The 21,868-nt window shown below is 37.0% G+C and overlaps 1 protein-coding gene across 8 annotated transcripts in view; it reads right to left on the reverse strand.

The window, feature by feature from the left end:
• Window positions 1-1,772, reverse strand: part of LOC109237683 (ribonuclease 2-like) — a 5,458-nt gene extending 3,686 nt beyond the window's left edge. For 5 of the 8 annotated variants that reach the window (XM_019404017.1, XM_019404011.1, XM_019404014.1 and 2 more), the window contains exons 1-5: window positions 1,434-1,771; window positions 984-1,012; window positions 811-884; window positions 388-489; window positions 268-271 (exon numbers count right to left, since the gene is read on the reverse strand). In XM_019404017.1, coding sequence (XP_019259562.1) covers window positions 268-271; window positions 388-489; window positions 811-884; window positions 984-1,012; window positions 1,434-1,663 — 439 coding nt within the window. In that variant the 5' untranslated portion in view covers window positions 1,664-1,771. Of the gene's footprint in view, window positions 1-267; window positions 272-387; window positions 490-810; window positions 885-983; window positions 1,013-1,433 lie in introns of all 8 variants that reach the window. The other 3 variants (XM_019404016.1, XM_019404013.1, XM_019404019.1) reach the window with 2 other exon arrangements.
• Between the last annotated feature and the right edge of the window lie 20,096 nt (window positions 1,773-21,868).

Consider the following 21,868-nt stretch of genomic DNA (forward strand, 5'->3'; position numbering starts at 1 on the left):
GGGGGGTTGTGAGGCTAATTTTAAAGAAAAAAAGGAATATGTAAAGTGAGAATGTACAAGAACGTAAACTTTTGAGGTAATTAATATCCAGGAAAAGAAGGAACCTATATTGTTCAGAGATGTCAGCAATAAGGTCCTTTCTATTTTGTAAATCCTTCTGGTAAGTAAAGAATCTTGCTTCTCTTTTTAATCAAACTTATATAATAGCTCAAAGCCATCAATTGTCTTGCGAGGTATTATAAACTGAATAAGGCAAAGAGTGATTACCCCACTGAAAATGAATATCCCCAGGGTCAGCATACAATAGATGAGAGGAGGACATGTTAGTTCCTTGAATTGTATTGAATTCTTTACCAATCATACAGTACAAGTAACAATGAAAACCACCTCATGAGCCCAAAATGTTCCTTTTCCATGATGGCAATTTGAGACGGCCTCGCAACTAAAAGAAGGCCAGTACTTCCTCAAGGGTTTGAGCAATGTTGAAATCTACAGAATGAATGGATATATAAAGCTCATGACACAAATTATTTCAGAGCCAGTATTGATGGATATTTATAGATGAACAGGCAGTAGAAAAGGGATACACCATTAAAGCTGAAGAAGTATAAGATTCTTTATTCAGTCTCAATGCTGAATTCTCAATATTCTAATTAGATCAATGGAGTAAACATTAACAGTTCCACCAATTATTTCTCTCTTCAAACAGATCTTTATCTAAGCAGTTAACAGTTCCACCAATTATTTCTCTCTTTAAGCAGTCCTCGCAGAATAAAAGGGTGGTGCGCGGAAAAAAGGCTAGCAATCTACCTCTTTCTTATCAAATTGGGGACCAGAACAGCAAGCAGGCCAAGTTCCATCATTGTAATCAGCCCAAAGTCCATCTGCAGTACAATAAACCTTATTCATATATATCCAGCTCTCACAATACACAACAAGGAAAAACATAAATATGCATCCTTTCCAATAGGAGCACGACTTACGAATTGTGAATTCGGATGGCGAGTTCGAGCTGAAAAAATACAAAAATAAAAAATAAAATAAAAAAGGTAAGCCTCGTCCTTCAAATATTATCAAATGAGTTTAAGTTCTATGCACTGATGGTGAACAAAATAGTTACACAATCAGGTCACCTATTAACTAATTAAAGGTAATCTCAGATAAACATTAAAAGGTAAGCTGGTAAAAATGGTAACTAACATGCTATCACTCATTGAAAGTGTAAAAGAATATTAACACTGTCATTTTATATATAACTTAAATCCTTATCAAATATCCTTACAAAACGCACAATTAGCTTATTAATTTACTAAAATTCGTTAGATATAATACAATTACAACCTGAGAAAAAAATCGAAGAAAATTGAAAGAAATCAGTCGGTCAATTAACTATGCGTTACTATCTGTAAACGGAATACAGTCCTATGATTTACCGGCAACAGGCATTGGAGGAACAGCAGCGAGTTGTATTGCGGCAAGCGGTGGCAGGCCAAAGGAGAGAGAGTTTGAAGTAATCAAACTGTCTCTGATGTACTCCGCTTCGCTTTCGTAGTAATCCTTCTTCTGCATCCCAACTACAGTTGATTCGTATAACAGAAAATGCTACGATAAATAGAGATAGCAATTGCATATAGAGAATCACTTTGATTGGAGGCGTAGCCATTGCTCTAACTCACTACTATGAAGGGAAGAACGGCGGACTTGGGATTGTTGACGTTAAGTAGTTAACTGACCAAGTATCAGCTGTAGAGTTTGTGAAACGTAAATCGTTTGCTTATAAATTGCACGACTTATAAATCGCAATCACAAATCACAGTTAATCGCATTACGCAGCTGCGACTGTTTTTTTGAATTTAGCAAATAAAGGAAACCTCCTTAAAAAACCACTCAAAGACAGGGCCAATCCTGACTTTGGTGCTTGTAATACTTAACTAAGCATATTTAACTTTTAGTTAATTAATTTGTGCACTTTTTATCCTTTGCTTGTGAATATTCACAAATTTATTGATTTATGTTATGAAATAATAAAAGAAGAAGAAGAGTATTACAGAGAAAAGTAGATTGAGAGAATTCTTATTGATATGTGATGAATTACAATGGAATAGAACCCTCTATATATAGGGAGAGGTTGACTTAGTCACCAAGTAATAAACCCTAGAATCTCTCTAAATATGGACATTCACCATAAATAGAATTCTATTTATAACACTCCCCCTGAATGTCTATTCAACAGATAATGTGCCTCGTTAAAACCTTAACTAAAATAAAACCCAGTGGGAAAAAAATTCTAGAGAAGGAAAAAGAGTACACATATCTAACAATACGCCTTTTGGTTGCCTCGTTAAAAACCTTGCAAGGAAAACCCGGTGGGACAAAACCTTATAAGGGAAAAAGAGTACAACGCGTATTAACTCCCCCTGATGAGAGCATCAATTCACATCCTTAAGCATTTGCATTCCAATCTTGTGCACCATCTTCAAAAGATCTTTGGTAGATATTTGATAAACAAATCAGCCATATTAACTTGAATGAATATATTGCACCTTGGAATCATCATTCTTGATAGAGATATAATGTCTTCATATGATCTTGTTGGAATCTTCAGTTCAATATCTTCACATAGAGGTGAAAACTCTTGCTATCATATTATCATGCATATAGTTATAGCAAGATACATTTGTGCACAAATTGCACTGAGGAAGTGGTACTTCAAGATCAAGAATTGTATATGCTTCAAGCAATTTAAATCCTTCAAGGATTGTCATATAAGTCATATAATAGACTTTAATTAGATGCATATCAAGTTTTCATGTCATGCTAGACAAATAAGATATCGAAAACTGATTGCACATATCATTGGCTTCATACTTTCAAGTGTTTGAACTGAAGGTCCAAAACTACATGTCTTTCATATGAAACCAATTCTATTTGAATTGTTTCTCTAGACTTAAGATCCTCATATATATTTAGCGCTATTATAGATGTCGTCGACAAACATTTTATATCGGTTCCAACCTCCTTATTTTTCATAAAGACATAACATAGAGATCTCTTCATTCATATATTCAGGTACCTGAATCTCTCATGAGATTTTATGAAGTGTTATGTCATGTGATCTTCTAGATCACTTGCCTCCTTTATTATGATCATTTAGATCATTTGTTCATCTTCTTTATCAAGAAGTTTATTTGAAACCGATTTGTCTATACGCTTTAAGCGTACCATAGACTTTGTGTCCTTCTAGGACTTATTCTAATAGGAGCATTTGCAGTGAGAATATAGTTGCTTTCTTTGGGTCAGCAAATGCGTCTGGCATGCTTTGCAATATATTGCAACTGAATTATCCTTTTATGAACTTCAAGTTCATATTATTTTATTCGAGGATCTAGATGTACAAATGATAATTCATTCCACGTAACTTTTTCTCAACTGTTTATCATGTCTCCCCCTCATGTTAGAAAAACTAACTTGTTTTCTCAACTTTGAGAACCCATCTTTGTGCGTTATGGTGTTAATCAAAATATACAGCGCACATCAATAATAATAAGATGGAGTTATTTGGTTCCTGACCATGAACCACCTGTGAGGGGAGAAATTAATATACTTTCGTATATAACGTATATCAAACTGATATAGATAACTTTGTTCTCATAAGCAATCGTTTAGCTATTAAGTGGAGGCACTCAATAAAGCATTTTTCTAAACCAACTGTGATGTAAACCAACTTATCAAGATGAACTATCTTGAATAAAAAATCTGGAAATTATGCTCTAAATCAAATTATTGAGCAAGTTACCTCGCAAACACCATGTTGCGGGTTAATAATAATCGCACATGTAACCATCTCATAGATGCATCTTATGTGGTATACATGGCAGGTGAATGAGCCCATATTCACCTTTGATATTTCCAGCATTCATGGGATTCAATTCCAATTTTAGTTGATCTATTAATTAATGAGAACAAGCAATATAAGAGAATTCGTAAAGAACTTTCTAGTTCTTTAATATTTACCCATGTGAATTCTCTATTATTTTTGCACATCAAACATGAATTAACATGGCTAAACCAAGTATGCCAACTGGATAAATTATCAATATTGATAAACTTCATGTTTACACCATGATGTGTGCAATTATGAATAAACTCCAAGTTTATTATGATATGGGTTTTTATATCAATAAATATCCACTTCATTGTGGTATTCTTTTGTTTATGTAGTACAAATTGGAGAATAAAGCGGGTAGCTTTTCACATACATATTACCCCGCTACAAGTTGTAGTAATAGAAGATATTAAATCTTTCCTTTATTTATAGTCTCAATATAATCAACCGCTTTCGCGTATACTTTGAAACTGAATAAGTTTCTTTGAGACTTACTACAACACAATACCTTATTGGTAATTAATTGTGTTTCTCCAAAATAGTAATAATTGGCTCTTCCAGAGCTCTCAATTAATTTGTACTACCACAGATTCATCAACATCCATGTGGTGATATCTCTTTTAAAGAGAAAGTTATACCATTATGGTTATGGTCAAAATTATATGCAAGATCTGTTTCTTGCATTACCGTTGACTTTTAATAATCACAATGCCAAAATATTTTGGCGTACAATAGGTACGTGACCAATGACCATTCATGCCATAATAATGATATTATTTTCGTATATCATCTCAAACCTCCTTCTAGAGGTGAGTGTGGTATATACCACTAGCACGCTCATATTCTTCCAAAAATGAATATGTATTCTTAAATCAGATGTTGTCACATTCACATCATAAATAGACCATAATCATCTATATGTGCTTTATAAAATCTCATGCCAAATCGATGACAAATATTTTCACAAGTGGGGGATTATTTTGAGAATACTTATTATTCTCATTATCACAATGATGACGATTATAATTTCGTCTATTGCCACGTCCACATCCATTGATACATTCATAGTGATAATTTTGTCTTCTTTCAGACTTATCACATACTGCTATCACATTCTCTTAAGGGAATGAGAATGGAGCTAATTCAATGGGATGGGTTTCCACTTTTTGTGCCCATAATCATACATGAATTTGATCATGACGGGCATAGAAATTTTACCACTTCAGGTGGTTATAATTTCTTACAAACTCCATTAGAGTTATAATCAAACTTTGTTTTCTTTGCTTGTATTTAAAATCAAAGTATAGAATAAAAGAGGAAAATACGGTAAAATACTTACCTTAAATCCAGAATTTAATCATGAATAAAGTTCATGGAACAATTGACAATCATTATGCTCAATCCCAAAGCTTCTACTCAATTGGTTAGAGTCTCGTGCTGATAACGTGTTATGAAATAATAAAAGAAGAAGAGTATTACAGAGAAAAGTAGAGAGAGAGAACTCTTATTGATATGGGATGAATTAAATGGAATAGAACCCTCTATTTATAGAGAGAGGTTGACTTAGCCACCAAGTAATAAACCCTAGAATCTCTCTAAATATGGACATTCACCGTAAATAGAATTCTATTTATAACAATTTATTAATTGTTATATCAGTTAATTACTCATCTATTACGTTAAGTTTGTAGTAAATCATAAAATTACCTTTTGTATGTTTTGTAATTTCTTATGTGAAATTGCAACTGGTGACCATCTGATACATTAGGAGCGATCACAAGTTCGACATCATTTTTTCAAGTTATTCAAATGCTATGTAATTTAATAAAGAATATAAAAATTACTTTTTTGGTGTGTACTTATCCAAATTCTAGCAAATAGAAGTTGAAGGTTGCTTATGTATATGCATAATCATTTTTTTTTGGTTTCCTTTCCTTCTTAGGTTTTTAATTTGACATATATGAAAAAACATAACAACAGTTCATAGTAAAAAAAAATACTTAGAGGAAGGAAAAAATGCAGACCGGCATCTCAGGTTTACATCCTCTAATTTTATTGCATAATATTCTTCTCTTTTGCATTAGTTTTTACTTTCTATTTTGTATTCCTTTTCTCAATTTTGTTTTTCTTGTTCCAGCTAACATATTATGAGTGAATTAGGTGGTTTCACGCTTAATATATTTTGATTAGTAAAATTTAATTTTTTATATATAAATAATGGCACTAATTGAATTATATTTTAATTTAATTTTGTAGTCACACGAAGCGTGGATATATATACTAGCTACTTATATTTGATGTTATAGACAATACAGTTCTTTTGATTTTCATACTATTGAGATTGAATCGTCTAAGAGGGTGTTTGGCTAAGCTTATAAGCTGGTCAAACTGGCTTATAAATACTTTTTGGCTTATCTACGCGTTTGGTAAAATTAAAAGTGCTTATAAGCCAAAAATAAGCCAAAAGCCATAAGTTGGTCTCCGCCAACTTATCAAATTTCAGCTTATAAGCACTTTAAGTTTGACCAAAATATTTAATATTCTATCCCTAAAATACTTCTTTTTAAAACAAAACTCTTCGTATATCCAGTTCTTCAGCTACATATTATTAATTTCAGCACTTTTATCCAAACACATAACTGCTTATTTTTTAAATGAGCTTCAGCACTTAAAAGTGCTTTTCAGCACCTAATGCTTATCAGCTATTCTAAATCAGCTAAGCCAAACGGACTCTAAGTTGTATTTTCATAAAATCATTTAAAAATGAACATAACCACCTATGTTATATGAAAGGCAACCTAGAAAATGAGTTTTAAAAAATATTTTGGAGATTTTAATCTTAAACATGCTTAAACAACCATTTTGTAGAAATATTTTTAGTTTTCAAACAACTTGAAAGTTGCGAAACATAAGTGATAAGGTTGTTCATGTAATTTGGAATGGCTCTAACTCTATTGTATATAATGTTAATCTATTTCAGGTAGTGTGATTTATTCCTTGATATAATGTTCATGGATAATTTTTCTATTGTTGCAATTTTTTTCTCACTAAATTATGTACAGAAAATAAGTGAAAGTTTCAGAAGAATTAAAGTAAGATGGAAGGGGTAGATCGCCTTTAAGAATCGACACAATCACATACGTTAAAATAACAACAACGATTCAGTGAAATCCTATTAGTGGGGTCTGAGGAGGATAGTGTGTATGCAGACGTTACCCCTACCCCGAGGGGATAGAGAGGCTGTAAACAATCACATACGTTATATATATTAAATTGCTTAAGTGTATTTGAAATCACCTAATCAATATTAATATGTTATACGAATTACGAAAGACGATATTAAAATCGAGAAGCCTTTTGGGAAAATATTTTAAAGATTATGATTCTAACATGCTTAAACATCCTTCTTTTTAGTAAAAAAAAAAACTTAAGTTTGCCAATCAAATCGAAGGTTGTGAAGTAGAAATAACGATGAGGCGGTTCATGTAGTTCGTAATATCTCTAACTCTATAATCTATAATCTCCTTCCTTATTCTCTTATTGTAATATAATGGTCTCTTTATGTTTTCTCTCTCACTCCATTTTCTGACGTCGGCGTAGAAAACAATGACAGACCCCATCATCAACTCCGATGGGGAGCCGCCTCCTCACATCCTCCCAAAACCCCGTGACATTCTCAACGAACTCAAGCACGGGGAACAAACCGTCCAAATCCCCTCATTCAAAGAAAAGCTCCTGGCTTTTGATTCCATGGCAAACATCAACCAAAATATTCAAGATCCTCCACCATCCCCTACCAATTCATACCTACAAGAATCACAAAGTGACACAAATATGGACCTTATGTTGCTAGACACTCCTACTACCAGTGCTAAAGAGATCAAAGAAATCAAATTAACGCCTGCCGATCGGAGTAGGATGTATACAACAACAACAACTACCCAGTAAAATCCCATATAGTGGGGTCTGGGGTGGGTAATGTGTACGCAGACCTTACCCCTGCCCCGATAGGGGCAGAGAGGCTGTTTCCGATAGACCCTCGGCTCAGAAAGTCAAAAATAAAGTAAGAAAAAACAAGAGGAGAGAATTCATTAGTAACTCCAGTAGAAATCGTAATAGTAACAGAAACATAAAAACCGAAAGATGAACGACATGCAATAACAGTGACCATAATCTAAGGCCCGGGGCTAAGACAAACAACAAGAATAGTGTGGGTCCAACATAAACTGTAATCCATCTAAGACCAATCCTAATCCAACCCCGGCTCACCCCCCGAATGAAGTAAGGAAAGCTTTACTACCCCTATCCTACAACCCTAATGCTTGACCTCCAGGCCTTCCTATCAAGGTCCATGTCCTCGGAAATGAGCAGTCGAGCCATGTCCTGCCTAATCACCTCTCCCCAATACTTCTTGGGTCTCCCTCTACCTCTTCTCGTACCCACCACGGCCAACCGCTCATACCTCCTCACCGGTGCATCGAGGCTTCTCCTCTGCACGTGCCCGAACCATCTGAGCCTCGCTTCCCGCATCTTGTCATCCACAGGGGCGACGCCCACCTTCTTCCGAATATCTTCATTCCTAATCTTGTCTATCCTAGTGTGCCCGCACATCCACCTCAGCATCCGCATCTCTGCTACTTTTATCCTCTGGATATGGGAGTTCTTAACCGGCCAGCACTCTACCCCATACAACATGGCCGGTCTAACTACAACTCTATAAAACTTACCTTTGAGTGTCGGTGGCACTTTCTTGTCACACAAGACTCCAGATGCAAGCCTCCATTTCATCCAGCCCGCCCCGATGCGGTGAGTGACGTCCTCGTCGATCTCTCCATCCCCCTGAATCATCGACCCAAGGTACTTGAAGCTATCTCGCTTGGGGATGGCCTGTGGCCCAAGCCTCACGTCCCCGCCTACATCCCTCGACTCAGCGCTAAATTTGCATTCCAGGTACTCTGTCATTGTTAAATTGGTTGGGGAAAGAAACCAGCATCAATACCTAAAAGAAAAAATGACAAAGCTTTGGAAACCCACTAAACCGTTTCCTCTAATTGACTTGGGGCATGATTAATTCATTATCAAATTCTCCAAAGAAGAAAATATGTCCCTAGCTCTTCAAAACGGCCCATGGTTCATCAATGGTTATTTTCTCTCAACGAGACAGTGGGAACCAAATTTTGTGGCAGAAAAAGCCAAACAAATCCACATGGTAGTATGGGTTCGTCTACCACAACTCCCCACAGAATTCTATGATGGCTTAATACTGAAAAAATTGGCAACTCAATAGGGAGGCTGCTCAAGATAGACGCTTGCACCAGTTCCACACTCAGAGGCAGATATGCGCGTCTCTGTGTTGAACTGCCACTAGACAAGCCAGTTCAAACATGCATACTAATTGGTACACTCCTTCAACAACTTGTGTATGAAGGAAGAAATTTTCTTTGCAAGAACTGTGGCCACCTTGGGCACACAGCTACCACATGCACGCAGATATCAACAAGGACAGAACTATCGCAAGAAACCAACAATGTTGCTCAAAACCTTGTCAAAAAAGGGAGCAGTCCACATCCTCCACCGGAAGATCAATGGCAATTAGTCACCTTCAACAAGCGAAGGAAACAAAGAACAGAAAAATAAAATCGCCGAAATTCCATAACACCAACTGCACTACCAGGTAACAGTAAAAATCTATGATGCGGCGACAAGTAAGTACCTCAACTCTCAAAAATTAGTTTACAAAGCTTTAAATACCCCTGCTGTTTTAAATAACACTGATATAAGGGGCTCTAACAATATTAAAAAAAGACCCCCTCCAAACGATAAGGAAAAAGAGTTAATGCCCACCTCAAACAAATTTGATTCCCTCACAATTCAGGAATCCACTTCCAACTCGGATGAAAACCAGTCGAACACTGCTAGTGACAAAGATTCCCCTATGTTAAATCTTATGTTTTCCCTAGACCCCACTGTAAACGTCACTCACATGGATACAAGTGGCAACCCTAATCCATGCAAACACTATAACCCTAATCTACTTGCCAACTCAAATCTCACAAATCTACCTTGTTACACGCATAATACCCCCTCTTCCTCTAAGGACCAAAAATCACAACAACACTTGGCAAAAGACTCTAGCCAAATGTCAATGTCTACAATCCCACCAATCACAAATAATCCCCTTCCCCAATCTCCCATGCATGGAAAATCTTTAACATTAGATTTGCAATCATTAGCACCAAATATACACTCAACTAATTCATCTATATCTTCCCCCTCAAACCACACTGTCCGGCCACACTCTCCTCTTCAAAACAAAAATTTTCTCACAACTCCTCCTAAGGAAATCAATGGCACACTTCCCTCCCTTCCCACCCCAAATCCCATTCCACCTAGAGGTGTTCAAAACCGATCCGAAACCGAAAATCGAACCGCAAAAGTGGCTTAACAGCTTATTGGTATCGGGTTAACGGTTTAACGAATGGGGAACGGATTGAATTTTTTTATTAACGGCTTATTGGTTTGGGGGCGAATTATTCAATTTTCTTAATGGATAATCCGTTAACCTGTTTAAGAATATATATATATATATATATATATATATATATATATATATATATATATATATATATATATATATATATATATATATATATATNTATATATATATATATAATGTTCAATTTCATTTGCTGAATATGTCTTCTTACAGTGTTTTATATAAGGCAAAGACACTATTAAGTGTCTTACATAATTGTCTTTTTCTTAAGTTTCTTTCATTTGGTTTGTGTAAATTCGATTTAGCAATAATGAAAGATACTCTGCTGGTCATTCACATATTGTTGACTTAAGGCAAAATACCAATAGCCTCAAAGAGTTTCTTCTTTATTATTTCCTCCACTAGTTGCATAGTTATAATGAGGAATTCTTTACTGCACTGTAATCATTAGTCCTTCTAGCAGCAGAAAATAATCCTCTATAATAGAGATTGTACTAGGCCGATAAACCGTCTGATAATAGCTAAACCGATACCAATCTGTCTGATATCTTATCGGGTGGCTAGCGGATTAATACATTTAAAAGCCGATAACCGATAAGCTGAACCGTTAAGAGTAAATAACCGCCTGATCCGCCCGATAAGCAGCCCTAATTCCACGTGCCAACCTTTGTGTCACTACCACCGATTCCCAACCAAGACCCCAAACCTGGATAGAACAGGGACTACAAGGCCATGCATCCTTCTTCCCGACGATCTTCAATGGACAGGAAATATGGATTGTTCTTCAGAATCCGAACTTCCTAGCACAACTAATCTCGGAAGGTATGGCCCTAGCAATGGGGAATTACATAAACCACATGTGGCTAGCCAATGTCCTAGACCCATTAACCCCAACTCTAGCTCCTTCCCTATTCCATAACATGAAAGCACACTGGAATCTTACACATCATGTCAACCCCGTTAACAACATGGAACAACTATACCAACTCCCCTTCTTCACTCTAGTCAATCAAGTGACCAATCACCCCATCTTTTACCCATGGAAGCCGATCCCCCAACATAATCCGATCACAATCAGCAACACCCTCCCAACGAGCAAGAACAAGAGGACCAAGAGATACCAGAAGAGATGGTAGGAGAAGTAATAGTTACACCGGTCAGGGGATCGTTCACCGAAATTTCAAGCATCAGAGAAGCATGTCTCATGATATTCCAAGAGATGGAGGATAGGAAATACATTCTCAGGTGTCCAGTAGCACTTTACAAATGCTCCATCGACATCCGCCCTCCGATACTACAAGCAACAGAGAACTATGTAGTAGTATTGAGCCCATCTTTGAGGCAATTCACTTATCTCCTACACGAGGGACTAGGGAACAATAATCTCAACTCAAAACATCTTCTAATGAATAGACCAATGAGTCTTGTTGTTTGGAATATCCGTGATGCGAACAATGATGAGTTTAAAAGAAATTTTAGGGAGTTGCTTAACAGTCATAACCCTGCCATGGTTGCCTTATTGGAAACCAAAATGTCTGATCATGCACCTCTCCGTAACGAGTTTCATTTTTTTGATATGCTGGAGGTACCAGCCGTAGGCCATGCTGGAGAGATAGTAGTGTTTTGGTATGGAAACCTAGTTACATTAAATCTCGTAAGGAGATCCCACCAAGAAATCCATGTGATGCTACAAGTATCTCCTATCCAACCTCCTTGTCTTATTAGTATTTTATATGCTAGTACCTCCCTTATTATGCGTAATAATCTTTTTGGAATAGCCTTTGCGCCATAGCGGATACCTTTCAAGGGTCGTGGCTAGTAGGAGGGAATTTCAATAAAATCCTATCCCAAATTGAAAAATGGGGAGATAGACCTATTAATACTAATCGCTCTTCACGTTTTTGGTCTTGTGTGAATTATTGCAATTTAATAGACCTAGGCTTGAAAGGTGCTAAATCTACTTGGACTAACCGTAGAAAAAACACTGGCGATCTAATTCTAGAATGTTTAGACAGATGTCTTGCCAACACCATGTGGATCAATCAATACCCCGATGCTTTCATCACCCATCTCCCTAGAACCCACTTAGACCATGCCCTTATTCTTCTGCAATTTAAAAGGTCTTGCCCTCCTTTTAGTAAGAAACTCTTTAGGATGAAAACCTATTGGTGCTATCACACGGAGTTTGACACCATAGTCAAAAACTCTTGGCGAGATAGACATCTCCTTGAAGCCACAGACTATTTCCAACATAGAGTTACACTCTGGGCAAAGGCCACCTTTGGAGACACAAATAAAAGAAAAAAAAAGAATCCTTGCGAGACTCCAAGGAATTCAATCCTCCCCAAATTACCCCACTAGCCAGTTCCTCCATCTTCTGGAAAATGATCTTATATCCGATTACAAAAACATCCTGAATATAGAAGAAGATTATTGGAAAATTCGTTCTCGTTTAAACTGGCTCAACGACGAGGACGCCAATACCAAATTCTTCCATTTAAGTGTTGTTACCCGTAGAAGAAGAAATAGTATCTCCTTCCTCAAAGATAGCGAGGGTAATTAGATTAATGAACCGACACAAATTCTAAGTCACATCACTCAATATTTCCAGAAAGCTTTTCAAACTTACCACATAGAAACACCTCTGCAAAATATCCGAAATTCTCAAACTAGCTTTGAAAACTTAGATCTCTCTCTCTGGACTGCCCTTTAAAAGATTTTGAAGTTTCCCGTGCAATTTTCTCCTTCAAGCCCTTTAAGTCACCGGGCCCTGATGGTATCCACCCTTTTTTTTTATCAAAGATATTGGCACATAGTTAGGAATTCTGTCTTAACCCTTTGCCATAATATTTTCAACAATCTTTCAATTCCTGAAGCCCTTAACTCTACCTATATCTGTCTCATCCCAAAATTTCACGACGCAAATAACCTCAACAATTTTCGTCCCATATGACTCTTTAATACTATTTATAAGGTTATTACGAAAATTATTGCGAATAGAATCAAGCCCTTCCTTGATAAACTGATTGACCCTTACTAAACTAGCTTCCTTAAAGGAAGAATAACTAGTGATAACGCCATTATTATTCAAGAAATTATTAACCACTTCCAAAAAACTAAGGGTCGCCAAGGGAAGGTCCTTCTAAAAATTGACCTAGAAAAAGCTTTTGACAAACTTGAATGGTCTTTCATTTACCGTGCTTTACTCTTTTTTAAATTCCCCCAGCGTATTACAAAGCTTATTATGAACTGCATCAGTACTTCTAGAATTGCTATCCTAGTCAATGGTTCCAAGACTGAATTCTTCCAACCATCATGAGGTATACGACAAGGCGACCCAATGTCTCCGTATCTCTTTATACTTTACATGGAATTATTGTCCAAATATATTAATCACCAAGTTAACATTGGACTTTGGGACCCAATAAAGCTCAATCTCACTGGCCCATCTCTCTCTCATCTATTCTATGTTGATGACTTAACTCTCTTAGCCAATGCCAACATAAAGTCCATCCACACAATAAAGCGTAGCATTCACTTCTTCTCTCAACTCTCTGGGCAAAAAATCAATAATTCCAAATAAAAACCATCTTCTCGCGAAATTGTGATACTCAAACCAAAACTCACCTCGCCAATATTCTTAACATTAGAATCAGTGAAGATTATGGCAAATATTTGGGTTTTCCCATTCTCACTTGTAAGCTCAAGGCATCCGATGTACGCTACATCATTGACAACATGAACACTAAGCTTGCCAGTTGGAAAATAAACTTTCTCTCAATTGCAGGAAGAACAACCCTCGCCAGATCAACCCTCAATGACATCCCAAATCATGCAATGCAATACATCATGCTCCCCGCCTCCACGCTAAAGCAGATTGATAAAATACAAAGAGACTTTATCTGGGGCTCTATCACCCTGAAAAAGAAAATTCACTATATCAAGTGGTCCATTGTCACTCAGCCAAAGCATGCGAGGGTCTCGGGACTCAGAAAAGCTGCTGAAAAAAACATTATCTCTCTAGCCAATCTCTCTTGGAGACTCTTCAATAATCCTAGTCCTATATGGGCCAACATGCTTATTCATAAATACAACCATAAGAGAAAACCCATCTCCCGCTCTTTCATTTGGAATAACATTCTAACAGGTTGGAAAATCTGTAACCAAGGTCTTCAATGGATAATTGGTCCAGGAAATATTAATTGTTGGTCCTCCGCATGGATTCCGGGTCTCCCACCCTTAAATACCATCATTCAGGGGCTAATGAACCAAAATGATCACGTCCTCAAAGTCAAGGATCTTTGGATGACGGGCAATTGGGACCTCTCAAAACTATCATTTATTCTGCCTACGGAAATAAGGAACACAATCCTCCTTATTAATCTTGACACCATCAATAACGCTAGAGATATTCCCACTTGCGCCCATACCTCAAATGGTATCTTTTCCACAAACTCTACTTATAAACTAATCTCCACTCCACCTACCAATTCCTATAAGTTCCATTGGATCTGAAAGCAAAGCACGCTCCATAAGAGAAGATACATCCTTTGGCAATGTTCACATAACCGGCTCCCCACCAAAAATTATCTGCATCAAATTGGCCTTAACATTGACATTACCTACTCTATATGTAAAGGGTTTGAGGAGACAATTACTCATGTTTTCTTCGAATGCCCCATAGTCATCAAATATTGGAGAGATGCGCACCTCAACTTCCTTCCCCTTCACCAAAACTTTGAGCATTGGCTCACTAAATTAAAAGACTCTAACATATCATTGGATCATTGGGGTATCTCATGGGACGGTTTCTTTCCATTTGCTATTTGGAATCTGTGGCTCAATAGAAATAATAACTTTTTAATAACAAATGCAGCCAGCTATCGCGTGATTGAGTTATCATGCGCTGCAAAGAATTTAAGTATTGGGCTAACTCCCCTAACTTCACCCCTCCAACTACTACCATCTCTATAAAATGGCTCCCGCCAACAAATTTCTCCTTAAAACTCCACATCGATGGTGCCTTCAAAGGTAAATATAAGAAATGAGGCATTGGCAAAATCTTTAGGAATAGCCATGGGAATTGGATTTTGGATTACTACAACTCAGCTATTGCCTATACACCTGCTTATATAGAGCTCTTAATGCTCAAGACTGGGCTGCAACTAGCCTGTGAAAAAAACATGTTTAATTTAGAGATTGAAACCGATGCTACAGATATACATCGCCTACTTGAAGATGATAGTTGTTCAATATATTCTAACTTGGTTACTGAGTGCAGGTCATTACTGAAGAAACTGGAGAATCGGCCGATCCGGCATAACTTCAGGGGGGGAAACAAAGTTGCCCACTATTTGGCCACCCAGGGATCCAAGCACGCAAACAATAGCACTCTTTCTCTTTTGGAACAACCCCTGAATGTACTTTTGAAAACAGTCCATGATGATAAGATTGGCTGTACTAAATCTAGGCTTGTATCTACTACGATATTTGCAAAGTTAGTTGAACTTGGGAACCCTTTTGTACTTGCAATCCTAATGTAAACAGTACGGTTAGCAATACCTACGAATGAGCCCAATGGGACTCTTGCTTTATGTAATAGAATTAGTTAATGAATGATAAGTTCGTATTTCTACAAGAAAAAAAAAGTAATATAATGTTTTATATTGTTGCAATCTGTTTTTAAAATAAATTATGTATATGAAACTATATAAATGTTTCAATATAATTAAGTTGCAATAAAATAATAAGACCGATTTCAAAAGTATAAGCGCCTATGTAATATTTGAAAATCGCCTATTATATTTCATAAATTGCATATTCAATTATTGTTAGATTAATAATCGCGGGGCGAGAACAACATTAGTGTACCTGTCAACGCAGCGGAAGAATTGTTGAACTCACCACCGAAACAATTGCCCCAATCCGAACTTTGAATCACTAGGAAACAAAGTTAATCTTCCACCAATTAGATGCCCTTACTTGTGTGTGTTTTCCGTTGGGAGAAGAAGAGAGTCAGAGAGAAGTTCTTATGGTGCTTTTTTCTATATTTTTTCTCCTTCACATAAATAGGCAGAGTAATAGCAGTTAAGGAAGATAACCCACCACTCACCCCTTTTTGCACGTTCAGTTTAGTGGGTGTTTGTGGTCTAGTGGTAACTTCCCTTAACCTCTCTCGCTTATCTTTCCTAACCGGGTCGGGTTAGCCCACATGGAGCGACCCACGACCCATAATCCAACATCTCCCACTTCGCTCATAGTGGGCTAGACCGATGTCCTTGACACACTTTTCATACTGGCAAATAGTTGGTGCGACCTGCGCGCACAAAGAGCTGTAAAATTCCAAAACCAATTAAAGGTTGTACTCTAGATATCGCCTTTGTAAAAGAATCAGCTATCATGCTTCGCGTAGGAATGTACTGTAAATTTATCTCTCCACTTGCTACCACGTCTCTTATAAAGTTATACTTGATGTTAATGTGTTTGGTCTTGTTGTGATACTTAGGATCTTTTGTATATGCAATAGCCGCTTGACTATCACAATATAGAGTCATGGGACCCTGAGAGTTCTTTGTAATATTCAAATGCTCAAAGAATCTCTTCAACCAAACAACTTCTTGTACTGCAGACGCACAAGCCACGAACTCAGCTTCCATTGTTGAAAGGGCTGTGCAGGTTTGTTTCTTACTTTTCCATGATATAGCACCACCATTAAGTAAGAAGGCATAACTGGATGTTGATTTTCTATCATTCCGATCACCAGCCCAATCAACATCTATATATCCTCTCAAGTATAAATCATTTCGACTATAACATAGTGAATAATCTGCAGTTCCCTTCAGGTATCTGAAAATTCTCTTCACAGCTTTCCAATGATCTCTTCCAGGATTGGATTGATACCTGCTAACCAGACCTACGGCATAACAAATGTCTGGGCGAGACACATCATAGCGTACATCAAGCTCCCGACAGCACTTGAATACGGAACTCGAGACATGTCTTCTTTTTCATTTTCAGTCTTGGGACACATATCAAGGCTTAAAGTTTCACCTCTCGCTATAGGAGTATCCATGGATTTGCAACTATTCATGCGAAAACGCTCCAAGATTTTCTTTATATAAGTTTCTTGAGATAGACTCAATAACTTTTTGGAACGGTCTCTTTGGATCTTAACTCCAAGGATATAGTCTGCCTCGCCCATATCTTTCATGTCAAATGACTTTGAAAGCCATGACTTGATAGTTTTCAAATACTCCAAATTGTTTCCGGCCAATAAAATATCGTCCACATAAAGAGAAAGAATTACAAACATCCCATTGGACTTCTTCACATAAATGCAATGGTCTTCATTGATCATGGTGAAATCATATGAGATCACCTCCTTGTGAAATCTCAAATACCATTGCCTTGAAGATTGCTTCAGGCCATAAATAGATCTTTTCAATTTACAGACCTTCTTTTCTTGGCCTTTAACGATGAAGCCTACAGGTTGTTCCATGTAGATTTCTTCGTTCAGTTCTCCATTGAGAAAAGCTGTCTTCACGTCCATTTGATGTAATTCTAAATCCGAACGTGCAACAATAGCCAAAATTAAGCGAATTGAGGTAAACTTCACAACTGGTGAAAATGTTTCCTCATAATCTATTCCAGCTTCTTGTGTAAAGCCTTTTGCCACCAATCGTGCCTTGTATTTTTCTATTGACCCATCCGCTTTGCGTTTAACTTTGAGAACCCATTTGTTCCCAATGGCTCTACGCCCAGGCGGAAGGTCAACTAGATCCCAGACTTTGTTGGTTTTCATGGACTCTAATTCTTCTTTCATTGCTTTTATCCAATCATCTTTTCCAGGGCTCGATAAAGCCTCAGTCACAGACTTTGGCTCATCCATTTCTGTGGGAGATACCAAGAAAATATAATCTTCAATTTCATAAGTACGTTTGGGTATATTTTTCCTGGCACTCTTTCGTAGTTGAAATTCAGGTTCGTCAGAAGGATTTAGGGATTGAGAGTTCCCACTCCCACTCCCACTCGGATCAAGAATAAGATCTTGATCAATTTGATTATCAACTATGTCAGAAGACACTTGCTGACTATCTGAGTTCAACATTTCATAAAGAGGCTCTCCATTCTTTACCTCGCCCTTCTTTGGAAAATCATTTTCCAAAAATATGACATCTCGCGATTCAATCTCAGTAACACTTCCATCCTCTAATTCACCAATGAACGCATACCCTTTTGAGTGTTCTGAATATCTTATAAAGATACATTTCTTTCCTTTTGGACCTAATTTACCAAACTTACTAAAAGAATCTTTTACGTATGCAACACAACCCCAAGGTCGTAAATCCTTTAAGTTTGGTTTATGACCAGTCCATAGCTCATAAGGAGTGGAAGAAACTGATTTAGAAGGCACTTTGTCCAATATGTAAGTTGCAGTCAACAACGCATCTCCCCAAAAGGAGATAGGTAAATTTGCCTGCGCCATCATGGACCTTATCATGTCCACTAGTGTTCTATTCCTTCTTTCTGCTACACTATTTTGTTGAGGTGTGTATGAAATATTTAAATGTCTGGTGATTCCTTTTTCGCACATATCCCTCAAATTCTTTTGAAAGATATTCACGCCCTCTATCGGTTCTTAAGGTCTTAAACCTTTGGTCTATTTGATTCTCAACTTCATTCACATATTTCTTAAAGCATTCAAGTGCTTCAGATTTATGAGAGATCAGATAGACATAACCAAAGCGTGTGAAATCATCAATGAACATAATAAAATATAAAGCACCAAACCTGGCCCTCACATTCATTGGACCACAGATATCAGAATGGATTAATTGCAATGAAAAAATCAGCTCTCTTAGCCTTTCCAAATGGTTTGCGTGTAATATTTCCAACAAGATAATTTTCACAAGTTGGCATTTCAATTTTAGAGAAAGGACCTAGATGTCCTTCCTTAACCAATCTATTAATTCGATCTTGCCCTATATGACCTAATCGTGCATGCCATGTAATAACATCAACATCATTGTTACTAGAATAACATGCCATAACACAACGGTCAACATAATAGTTATACGTAGAAGGATTACAATCTAACACAATAAAACCATCATAACGATGTCCAAAACCATAAAAAACATTGTCTTGAGTAATTCTAAGACCACTGCGACTAAGGTTCAAATTGAAATCTAAATCTAGAAGAACAGACACAGATACTAAATTTCGTCGAATCTCTGGAACATATAGGACGTCATGCAACATCAAAGATCGGCCGCCACGCATGTCCATTCTGCAAGTGCCTATCCCTTTGACTTCAAGCTTTGCATTGTTTCCCACATATACATGCTTTGATCCAGGTGGAACTCGACGAAACTTTATAAACGCTTCTCTATCTCGACTCACATGGTCGGTGGCCCCTGAGTCTACAATCCACACAGGATATGATTCAGTTAGTAAAACAGTGCTAGAAACATATATAGCACTAAGAGATGCGCTTGGAAATGCTACCTTTTTCGGCTCAGTGCACTCACGAGCAAAATGCCCTAGGACTTGGCAATTGTAACACTTCATCTTGCTCTTGTCTTTCTTCTTGTAGAACCGTTTTCCTTTCTTGAAATTTGGCTTGTTACTTTTCTTGGAGGGTCCTTCTCCAGTCTCCTTACCCTTTCCGTCATTTTCCAGTTTCTCTTACGCTTGAAACTTGATTTCTTTGTACCACTTGATTCTGCCACAAAGGCATTAGGTACAGCTTTAGCAGCACCAAGCCGCTCGTCTTCAAGCTCCACATGACGGGCAACATCAGTAAAAGTTTTGATGCTATCATTGTGGGTCAAATTAACCTTCAAATGTTCCCAATTATTGGGAAGAGACCGAATCACTGCCTGAACCTGCTGCTCATCAGAGATAACATGACCAGCACTTTTGAGTTGAGCAATCATATTTGACATCACCCTTAGATGTTGCTTAACACCGTGATCATGACGTTTTTTGTACGTGTCAAACTTGATTGTCAACTGTCGAAGGCGAGTCACAGTCGTACCCCCATATGCCTCTCTTAAATGTGCCCACATGGCTTGAGCAGTAGGATATTGCTCACATTCGTGGATGAGATCATCAGCAACTGAACTTTCAATAATTCCACGTGCAGTGGAATCTTTCTTTTTCCAAACATTGTAAGTTTCCAGATCCCTCATGTGTTGGGCATTGTTACTCTCCTCTGGGTGACTCATAACATGGTTAATACTTTCAAGAGCATCTTGCTCTTCGAGTACATACCACATCTTACGACTCCAGATATCGTAGTTTTCACCATTCAGTTTGTCACCCTTGTTCAAGTCGGCAATGATACTTTTTGATGTCATGTATGTTATTAGAGACAATTTTACAAGTTTAACTCATCAATATATACTTCAGTTAATTTATGCATGTGATTACACACTCAAGTAAATTAATTATAATATTAATTCTACATTTAGTATAGAATCGAACGGTCACTGCATTTCCATTCATCATCTATATCTAAATATTTTAATTAATATTAAAATCACTTCTTAATGTGTAATTTATTTCAAGTCTCAATCCATTACAAAAAAAAATATAATAAACAATGTATGTAACTGGTGAGACAAATAACACAATATAAATTTCATTAAGATAAAACACATAAATAATTTACATGTTTGCTAGGACATCCATATACTAATCGAACACTAACTCTTGCTCATATACGCTAAAAGGTGCACTAGGCCAAACATCATGATAAATCTCAGTTAAAATTTCACCCCAAGGCTCTCGAAGAGAAATCCATTAAAATAGCTAATGCTTCCCAATCAGTAATTTCTACGTAATTAGCCAATTCAACTCTTTTTATCTTAAAAAGGTGTACATGTTCAGGAACGGAAACATCAGGGCCCATTTTATATTCCTTAAACTCCCTAAATTTCTTTTCTCTTTCCCTTCGTTCAGCCCTTCGATCCCTTAACGCATTTTGCCTCGCCCTTGGGACATTCCTGATGACTTCAGGCTCTGAGTCTGAATCATTATAGAAATAAGTCCTGCGATGACGTACCCTTCTACGTTGTCCCCTTCCTTGACTTCGAGAACTCCCACTTGGAGTAATTCGAACTTGTCCCTGTTCAGCCATATCTGAAATAGGACCAAGGAAACAATAAGAATGGCTACAACCATTCAATGTGACAACATATATCACAATTACTTATAGAAGGATAATGAGGGATTAGGACAAAATTAATTTTAATTCACTAAAGCAGACAATGATAGGTTTTAAGATCAATTTTATTTTATGTCAATATATCTAAGGAGTAACTAATTTACTCTACTGGTTGGTTAAATAATAAAAGAACAAGTCACCAACTCAGTTGAATAAGGGGTCAAAAATTAAATGGGAAGATATCCCCATTCTCCAAAGGTTTTTGCATTCTTTATTGGCACACTTTGAATTTACAGTTCAAGAAATTATAACCACA

Source organism: Nicotiana attenuata, unplaced genomic scaffold (assembly GCF_001879085.1).
Source record: "Nicotiana attenuata strain UT unplaced genomic scaffold, NIATTr2, whole genome shotgun sequence".
Taxonomy (NCBI): domain Eukaryota; kingdom Viridiplantae; phylum Streptophyta; class Magnoliopsida; order Solanales; family Solanaceae; genus Nicotiana; species Nicotiana attenuata.